The sequence below is a fragment of the Strongylocentrotus purpuratus genome, unplaced genomic scaffold, assembly GCF_000002235.5.
Source record: "Strongylocentrotus purpuratus isolate Spur 01 unplaced genomic scaffold, Spur_5.0 spur5_scaffold_1, whole genome shotgun sequence".
Taxonomy (NCBI): Eukaryota; Metazoa; Echinodermata; class Echinoidea; order Camarodonta; family Strongylocentrotidae; genus Strongylocentrotus; species Strongylocentrotus purpuratus.
In genome coordinates, this window is record NW_022145594.1 from 9,104,109 (window position 1) to 9,114,799 (window position 10,691).

At 39.2% G+C, this 10,691-nt stretch overlaps 1 protein-coding gene across 3 annotated transcripts in view; it reads left to right on the top strand.

Moving 5' to 3' along the window:
• LOC587995 (roundabout homolog 1) overlaps positions 1-4,382 on the top strand; it is a 58,119-nt gene extending 53,737 nt beyond the window's left edge. For all 3 annotated transcript variants that reach the window (XM_030977614.1, XM_030977616.1, XM_030977615.1), the window contains one exon: positions 182-4,382. In XM_030977614.1, coding sequence (XP_030833474.1) covers positions 182-504 — 323 coding nt within the window. In that variant the 3' untranslated portion in view covers positions 505-4,382. The remainder of the gene's footprint in view (positions 1-181) is intronic.
• The last annotated feature ends 6,309 nt before the right edge of the window (positions 4,383-10,691 follow it).

Here is a 10,691-nt window from a genome sequence, read left to right on the forward strand (position 1 = left end):
AGATAAGTAGAGTATCTTCTGATTGTTGTATCTTTAGTTTGGAACCCTAATTCACAACAAGGCGGCAAGTAGGTAGTTGGTCCTATGGCAGGGTAAATATCAGACTTTGACAAACAATTAGATTCTTTATGCAACTCCTTTGAAAATTACGCATCATCTTTTACGTTTTTATTCATTTCAGGTCCTACCGTCCCCAACTCACTATTCCCCCAGCCATCACCCCAACAACAACAACAACAGCACAGGGTACCCATGTCAGACCCCTACAACTACCACCAACAACAGTCCATGCAGCCACAAGCCCCCTCACAACGAAGCTTACCACCCCCACCATCCAGCAATGAAAGCCAACAGCAGGATTGCATGAACAAGAACAAGCGTCGGGGGGCACCACCACCCTCTCATGATAACCTCTTTCTTCGCGACACAAACGACCTTGGTCTAACGGTTACTGCGAATCCCATGGCGTTTGCGCACGAAGAGGAGGAACGATTCCCCTCATAGCCTAATCCTCATAGCCAAGGTACAGACTTTTGACCACAACATGGAAGATGTGCGCATCAGCAACGCGTTAAAGACTCATGCTTTAAAACTGAAATGTGTTTGCAAAAATGCAAGAGTTATATATTTTAATTATTAAATGACTGACGCTGTGATGAGATCTTTCACTCTTTGAGCTTTATTGAGAAGCATTTCTTCATGTTGAAACTGGAATCTTTGGAGCATCATAGCAACTTGCCAATTGCCAATGAGAGAAAATGGATTTAGGATGACTGGTTCATGAACCTGCCAAAATAGACCTCGGATGAGCAATGGATGTGTGAAGGATATATTCACCTTCAAGTCTGGATGAGTTCTTCATATCATCAAGGCACCATGGAAATGAAACCTCGGAGCAAAGGTCTCCTTCTTGTTTGTATTGCATATGAAGGGTACATGGATATTCTCTGTCTCTGTTGGGTGTTTGAACCCATGTTTGGGAACGTTAACCATCAGACTCATCTGCCAGTGGTCAAAGAATGAAAGGGATACTGCTCCATGTCTTTTCAGCTATGTTTAATGTTACATATGATTTCAAGTGAAACTCGGCTCACACAAATGAGTCTCTCTATATGGCAAATGAAATAGACTGTAATTTTGTACAGATTGATATATATGACATTGACTTCCTCTATTGTATTGCTTGCCCAGTTTATTTGAGTTCTTGTGTAATTCATCTTTTTTATATGTGTCATCAATTTAGATGGAGCTCACAGGCAATGTGAGCTGCATTTTGACTGGATTGATGGAATTTTGAAAGAAAATCTGTATTATGTCTCATAGGTAAGAAAAAGAAAACAAATGGAAATAGAAAATAGTTTGATGTATTTTTATTTCTTTCTCAATTTTAGTAACCTCACACCTTGAGTAAAATTGATTCACAAAACTATTTTTTTTTAGATAACTGAGTAAGATGTTTTGAGTAAACTCATGTTAAAATTGAGTTTTGACCCTCGAGACCTACAAATTTACCTCTGAGTTTATTCAAATTTATTGGACATAATGGTGAATCCGAGCAAATCATTTTGTTTCCTGGAAGGCTAGACATTTCTCACAGTTAAATTAAATCAACTTTAACTAAAATTAAGATTTAAGTTTTAGCAATATTGTATTCAAATCATATGTGAATTGCAAATGAACAAATTTCAGAAGTCTCTTACACAAGTGCTTCATCACACTATTAAATATTAAATTGCATACTTGACCTTCCAGTTCCCTCATTTACCAATGTATCTTCCCTCTACTCTTGATGGAAGTTCAAAATTCATGAAAGATTTTGTTTTTGTATGTTCAGTCGTTTTAAGAAGAGGAATTTTTGGTTAGTATAGTTTACCAGACAAACATGGCATGACAACAATATACATGAGAGTGTAAGATTAAAGGTACATAATATTAGTCGTTATAGATGCTGTTGACAAGTATATATAAAAGCCCTTATATTAGACAGAAAGAGACATTCATGTGTGATGTCTTGAATTCTAAAGCTGTAAAAAAATGCTTTCTTAGACTAAAAAAGCCTGTAAATGATGCCCTCAAAGCTGCCAAATTAATGAGATTGCCTGTGTACAGTTGTGTATTGTAAATGATTCTCTACAAAGGCTCATCTCAAATCATGTGGGGAATTGTAATCAATGTGTAAATATTTGTTAAAGGATAATGTACATTTCCCTTTGAAAACCTTAAAAAGGAGGATTATATGTATATATATATATATACATCTATAAATATATATATATATATTACTATCGCCTGTATTTTCTTGTGCTTTTTCCAATGTTGATCTGTTTTCAGAAGAGTGATTATGTATCTGTATTGACATAAAGATAATGTTTCAAATTGTTAACTTCGTTTCATGAAAATATTAAATTAGTATTCATTGTGCTTGGTAACTGAGAGAAATATGTTTTTTAAGATATTTATGCCTCCGTCATCAAATGTGGTGCCAAAGGCATTATGTTTTTGATTTGTCCAGTTGTCTGTCCTGCCCTTTGTTCCCGCTCAGAAACATTGAGCAGATTTAAACTTAGATCAAGTATGTAAAGTTATGCAAGGATTATATGATTAGATTTTGGGTGTAAGAGGTCAAATGTCACAGGGTTAAAAAAAAAATGTTTAAAATTTACCAGAAAATCTTGTTTATTTGGGTAACTGTTTTTTTATAGTTTTTTTTTTATAGTTAACTCAAATGATGAACCATGATCAAGATTTCCACACACCCAATCAGTGGACTAAATATTTCTTGGCGTTCCATTTGAATGATATCAACCTTTGTTTGAATCCTAACCAAGGCTTGAGATTAGGATGATATTAAACAGTGTATACTGTTGGTTGTCTAGGTTTTGTATTACATGGTTCGTGAGTTTGTTTATCTGTCCAACATTTGTCGGTCGATATGATATAATTATGATTTTGTCTGTATTTTCATGAAGAAAGGTTTTCTTGTGATTTATGTACAGGTATTTATTGTTAGACAGAGAGGGGGAAACGTTCTTGCAAGTTAATATTAGCACTGGCTTGGTTACTTTATTTCATTTGTCTATAGGCAGTTCTACATGTATCACCCCAAAACCACTCTGTAGGTCTTCCAGATTCACTACTAAAAGTGTGTGATTACAAACTATAATTTTAATGAAATTATGAGTGCAGCAACCTTCACTTCAAGTTCTGTCACAGCCACACATACCTGGTGATATTCTTGTGTTCAGTTTATTTCATATCTTATGCTAAAAGAAAATGATGGTTCCCAATATTTTAATGGAATTTCTTTTCAAAATGGGGGAAATTTGAATCAATCAGTCAATTAATTATTAGCATATAGGAAACTCAAAGATGATTAATTTCTACCATACGAATGTGGTTATTTTATTGAAAATTAAACATTGCCATGATTATGACAGAGTACTTAACACGCCGTGGGGCTTCACTACGTAGCAAAGCAAGACAATGTCCAATGAGAGAAGATGCATTTACGGTGGCATCATCATTGTTGTTGTCCCTTTAACCTTCAAGAGGTAGGATCACAAAATTGATAACACAGGTATATCTCTTTCAGGCGCAGGTTCAATCTAGAAAATGTGTCAAATCTGACCAAGGTCAAACGTTCAATGAACTTTAATTAACAAGCTCCGTACACGCAGTGAGTTTCTATATCATTTAGGTAGGATCACCAAATCCACACTTAAAGGCACAGGTCACGATTTAAAATGGGTCAAAAGATCATCGAACTGTCAGTTTAAAGCACTGTAAAAGCAAAGACTTGCTATAGCTTTGAGGTCAGATCACCAAATTCATACCACAGGATCTTGAAAGTGTGAAAAGTCCCAGAAAAATTACTAATTACTAAATTACTTAATTTATCAAGATAATGATTAAATGAATGTTGACCAAACTGATCAAGTATGAAAAACTACTAAAATATTAAATGAAAAGAATTGGGGTATGTGAGGTCTGATGTTAAAGATCACAGGAACACTATCAACTGATCAACCAATATACATACAGGTGGAGGCATTAGAGATGCAGTCTGATACATCTTTTATGACAGTACTTCACTTTATTTATGAAAATGATATATATTTTCTCATCCACTCATTTGTATTTGCATATGAACCTTCATTGAACCAAGATTACAAGTTCCATGTTGTATCTGCTGATGTAGAACTGCAATAATAAAATGGTATCATGTTTGTAGGAAACCCTGTTACAATTTTTTTGTTTGGAATAATAGGAATTTATTGATTTTTATGTTTTCATCTGTTATGTAACTTTCCTTGATTTCACTCATTTATTTCCTATTTTTGTGCCATATAAATTAAAGCTTTTGAATGCCTTGGCAAAAATAATAACTTTGTGTTTTGTGATTGATTTACAAAAACCATCCTAGCTTCCGGTCGTCATTGAGAATGTCATTGAGGTTGCCATTGAGAATGTCATTGAGTTTGTCATTGAGGTTGTCATTGACAATGTCATTGAGGTTGCCATTGAGAATGTCATTGAGTTTGTCATTGAGAATGTCATTGAGGTTGTCATTGACAATGTCATTGACAATGTCATTGAGGTTGCCATTGAGAATGTCATTGAGTTTGTCATTGAGAATGTCATTGAGGTTGTCATTGACAATGTCATTGACAATGTCATTGAGGTTGCCATTGAGAATGTCATTGAGGTTGCCATTGTGAATGTCATTGAGGTTTTCATTGAGATTGTCATTGATGATGAAAACCTTAATAGGTAGTCATCTTCAATGTCATTGAGGTTGCCATTGTGAATGTCATTGAGGTTGTCATTGAGAATGTCGATGAGGTTGTCATTGTGAATGTCATTGAGTTTGCCATTGTGAATGTCATTGAGGTTGTCATTGAGAATCTCAATGAGGTTGTCATTTAGGTTTTCATTGAGGTTGTCATTGAGAATGTCATTGAGGTCATCGTAAACGTCATTGTGAATGCCTTTGAAGTTGTCATCGTGTATGTCATTGAGGTTGCCATTGAGAATGTCATTGAGGTTGTCCTTGAGAATGTCACTGAGGTTGCCATTGAGAATGTCAGTGATGTTGTCCTTGAGGCTGTCATTGAGAATGTCAGTGATGTTGTCATTGAGGTTGTATTTAGGGTCCTTTTTGAGGTATTAATTGAGGAGAGGGGGAAGGCTAACGAAAAAGTCAAGAGAGAGTGGGATACCGTAAATACTGAATGAGCAGAGAAATAACGAGTCAACAAAAAAATTGCAGACTCAATGAAACTGGCAGGGGCGGCGATTTCTTTTCATGACCGGGGGGGACGAAATGCGAGGGATGGGGGAGCAGTGGCCTATAATGAGCAAAGATGGGGGTTGGGGGTTGGGGAGGGGGGTAGAAAAAAATCCTCATCCCCACTCTTACATGGTACAGGCCCCGCGGGACGTTTTTCAAAATGTGGGGGGGGGGGGGGGCTAAAGTATTTTCGATCAGGTAGAGCAAAGCGAGCAAAGCAATTGGCGTGAGGTCCAGGGACAAGGCCCCGGCGGGGGTCGAGGGGCGTAGCCCCATGAAGCTCAGGGGTTTTAGGCATTTAATAACGGTCAGCTGAGCAGCCCCCGGAAGGTCAAGGGTTTTAGGCATTTAATAACGGTCAGATGAGCATCCATGGGCCCTCGTTACAGCCCCTGGTGGGGTCCAGGGGGCAGAGCCCCCGGAAGTTCAGAGTTTTAGGCATTTAATCACGGTCAGATGAGCAACCAGGTGCCAGCCTTAGGGCCGTTGGTGGGGTCCAGGCGGCAGATCACCCGGAAGCTCAGGGAAACCCATGCCATTTCAGCAACATTTGTAAATCACTGGTATCGAGTTAGAAATTAAAAAAAAGTTTGAATTTTATTAGGGGGCAACTACCCCAAAGCCCCACCCCCATCATTACGCCAGGGCGAGGGAACATAGTGAACGAGAGGGGTGAAGGTGACGAAAGGGACTACCCTCCTCACAGGTTTTTGAAGTTTTGTTGTATTAACAAATTACATTCCTTAGCAAAACAATATATAAAAACAAGCAATATACTTTTTTCACACTTCAATTTTCTCGAATATACACTTTGAAGAATATTATGCGAGGGAGCGTAGCTCGTAGCTCGTAGCTCGTAGCTCCCGAGCGAGAAGATTTTTGCATTTTCATTTGTCCAAACGCTGCACTCTTGGGCCCTCCAGAGCCTAGAAGTTTGTTGCAGTCTTTAGTCAGTATTTGCTATACATTTATTTTTTCCCACTTTTTCAATTTTCAGGGGGGGGGGACAATCCCCCCTAAAAAATTTGAGGGGGGGAAGTGTCCCCCCCCCCCCCCCCGGGATCGCCGCCCCTGGAAACTGGTGATGCAAAATGCATTACAAATGAGGTAGCTCTGATGATTTTGAATAATTCTAGTCTTTTTAGCTATTGGTCTGATCATTAACACTTTATTAGTATTAATACTAGATTAATAAACATCAAAATCTGTTCGGAACTATGTACATGTATTTCAATGCTACATGGTCTGAAACTATAGGCTTGTTTATGTACAGTTATTTTAGCACGCTGCCATTCAGGCCAGGCATTCGTTCGTTAGGGGGGTAGTGAGCACTAATTTTTTTTTTTCTATCTTGACCCAGAAAATTTGAAAATCGCGCCGGCCCTTGAGCAAAAATAGAAAAGTTAAATTACTGGTCACCATTTCCCCCCCCCCCCCCTCTTTTTTCCCCTCTTTTTCCCCCTTCTTTTTTGGGCCAGGGAGGCCAAGGCCCGCTCGCCCCCCCCCCCCCCCCCTGGATCCGCGTGTGGTTCAGGCAGTGTAATCACACAAAGAATTTCAAAGTAATTTAACATTCAAATTAAATACTCAGTCCTTATAAAAGGCAAGTGTCTTTCAAAGTGGAAAGGTAATGAAGAAAGGACTGCATTTGGTGGGGTCCAGGCGGCAGATCACCCGGAAGCTCAGAGAAACCCATGCCATTTCAGCAACATTTGTAAATCACTGGTATCGAGTTAGAAATTAAAAAAAAGTTTGAATTTTATTAGGGGGCAACTACCCCAAAGCCCCACCCCCATCATTACGCCAGGGCGAGGGAGCATAGTGAACGAGAGGGGTGAAGGTGACGAAAGGGACTACCCTCCTCACAGGTTTTTGAAGTTTTGTTGTATTAACAAATTACATTCCTTAGCAAAACAATATATAAAAACAAGTAATATACTTTTTTCACACTTCAATTTTCTCGAATATACACTTTGAAGAATATTATGCGAGGGAGCGTAGCTCGTAGCTCGTAGCTCGTAGCTCCCGAGCGAGAAGATTTTTGCATTTTCATTTGTCCAAACGCTGCACTCTTGGGCCCTCCAGAGCCTAGAAGTTTGTTGCAGTCTTTAGTCAGTATTTGCTATACATTTATTTTTTCCCACTTTTTCAATTTTCAGGGGGGGGGACAATCCCCCCTAAAAAATTTGAGGGGGGGAAGTGTCCCCCCCCCCCCCGGGATCGCCGCCCCTGGAAACTGGTGATGCAAAATGCATTACAAATGAGGTAGCTCTGATGATTTTGAATAATTCTAGTCTTTTTAGCTATTGGTCTGATCATTAACACTTTATTAGTATTAATACTAGATTAATAAACATCAAAATCTGTTCGGAACTATGTACATGTATTTCAATGCTACATGGTCTGAAACTATAGGCTTGTTTATGTACAGTTATTTTAGCACGCTGCCATTCAGGCCAGGCATTCGTTCGTTAGGGGGGTAGTGAGCACTAATTTTTTTTTTTCTATCTTGACCCAGAAAATTTGAAAATCGCGCCGGCCCTTGAGCAAAAATAGAAAAGTTAAATTACTGGTCACCATTTCCCCCCCCCCTCTTTTTTCCCCTCTTTTTCCCCCCTTCTTTTTTGGGCCAGGGAGGCCAAGGCCGCTCGCCCCCCCCCCCCTGGATCCGCGTGTGGTTCAGGCAGTGTAATCACACAAAGAATTTCAAAGTAATTTAACATTCAAATTAAATACTCAGTCCTTATAAAAGGCAAGTGTCTTTCAAAGTGGAAAGGTAATGAAGAAAGGACTGCATTTGGTGGGGTCCAGGCGGCAGATCACCCGGAAGCTCAGAGAAACCCATGCCATTTCAGCAACATTTGTAAATCACTGGTATCGAGTTAGAAATTAAAAAAAGTTTGAATTTTATTAGGGGGCAACTACCCCAAAGCCCCACCCCCATCATTACGCCAGGGCGAGGGAGCATAGTGAACGAGAGGGGTGAAGGTGACGAAAGGGACTACCCTCCTCACAGGTTTTTGAAGTTTTGTTGTATTAACAAATTACATTCCTTAGCAAAACAATATATAAAAACAAGCAATATACTTTTTTCACACTTCAATTTTCTCGAATATACACTTTGAAGAATATTATGCGAGGGAGCGTAGCTCCCGAGCGAGAAGATTTTTGCATTTTCATTTGTCCAAACGCTGCACTCTTGGGCCCTCCAGAGCCTAGAAGTTTGTTGCAGTCTTTAGTCAGTATTTGCCATACATTTATTTTTCCCACTTTTTCAATTTGTTTAGGGGGGGATTGTCCCCCCCCCTGAAAAATTGAGGAGGGGGGGGGGACGTGTCCCCCCCCCCCCCGTCCCCCCGGGATCGCCGCCCCTGCTAAGTACATTTTGTACATTTTATCTGTATGAGAACTCCGAACGGCCATCTGCTAAAATATTAATTTCTCTTAATGTATAATGTATAATTTGAGAATTCGATTATATAAAGTGTGCACAAGTCTTTAAAGGTTAGCATCTTCAACGCAGCCAATTACAGATGATGATATGTTTCCAAAGATGACAAATCTGAATTATTTTATGGAATTTATCATTAATTTCTCGAGGCACATATAAATATTTAAAGTTGTTTATGTTTATAATGGTAATCTCTCTTAGGCAGTAATGCAATATACTTTCACACTTGTAGAAAAGATAAAGCTTTCTCAAGTAAAAAAAAAAAAAAATTAAAAAATAATAATAATAATAAAAGATTACAAGAATTAAATCACTCAAAAAGGTTAATTGAAAAATATTTGGCGATTCTGCTCATCATGATGTCCTTATGATTACGGCATATACGGCATAATTACACATGAGAACAGTACATCTTACGAAGTGTAACGTCTGGCACTCGTGTAGGCCTACTAACATTAAAGCATATTCAATATTAACTGTAAAAATATCCACTTAGTGAAATTACGGTGACACTTAGCGTACTATAATTTATGAATGACCCATTTTCTTTATACAATCAGATGTCATTTCGAGATTATCTGAGAACTGAACCATGATAAGCGAGTACCTTGAAACAGGTTTCACTGTCAGCATTAATCAAACAGGTCCATCATTATTTTTCATGTCATCCAGAATGGTTCATCAAACGTATTCCTGTTCGATTATCATTTACTAGATAGTTTCCGCATTAAACCAGCAAGTTGCTTTATTTGAAAGTTCACTGACTGCTGATTCAAGGTAAAGGCCCCCCCCCCCCCTCCAGACCCCAGGGTTGGAGGGACCACATGCATGTTCCCAAATCTCCAGTAAAGAGGTGCTTTTCGTGCAAAAAAAGTCCGGCCTGCCATTGACTTTTACACAGGAGATGATGGTGGGGGGGGGGGGGGGCTTTTAAAAAGAGGGAACATGCATACGCGTACCCTAAAAAAACGCTTGTAAATGCCGAAAAAGTTGATGCGAAAAGAAAATATGGGTAGGTAAGAATACGATAGTCCCTATACATGGCACTTATATTATGTTTACCGTGGAAACTTGAGGCCGAGGAAGATACAGCGCTAACTAAGATACTGATAAATTATGTTGAACATAATATAATCATCTGGGAAAGCTCTTATCTGATCTCCAGGTACATTAGAGTTTGGATCAGTTGTTAAACTGATATTCCCTTACAGAATCCGTTGAATCAAGTAGAGGTTTGATGAAACCAACCAGTAATTCAATACAAAAACTACTGGCCTTGTCACCCCCCCCCCCCCCCCCCCCCCCCTGGGTGAGAAACTGTATACATTATTCTTGCATACACTTTTGTGGGGAATCTTGTAGATGGACAAGAATATAGTAAATTTACAAGAATAAGTTAAAGACCGTCAATACTACTGGGCCAGAAGGGATTAGACCACACAGCGATTAACACATTAACTCAGCACTCAACTAACATAAGAAAAAGAGGATCATGGGGAACCAACAGGCACCGATTGGGGAATTTTTCTATAAAGAGGGAGCAAGTAGCTACAAGTAGGACAGTGGGGCTTCAAGTTATTTCTAGGGTGAGGTTTCCTTTAAAAAAAAAAAAAACTATTAAAAAAGCTGAGAATCGATCACCGTTGTAAAAGATCGCATTCATGGGCGTCAATCCAAATTAGACCGTGGGGGGGGGGGGGGGGGGGGGGGACACAAGTTCAGACAGGTCGGCGCCAGGTTATTTTGTTAGGGTGGCGAATGGGCGCGCCACGCAGGGGGAGGGGGGGGGGGCTGTCTGAAGATTTTTTTTTAAATTGATGCTTAAATGGTTCGCTTTGGTGCATATTTTTTGGCAAATTAAAAAGAAAACAGTCTTTAGTTCAACTAACATGAACAAGAATGCAGGGGTGTCTGAGGGGGGATGTGCCCCCCTCAACAGTTGAAGATTTT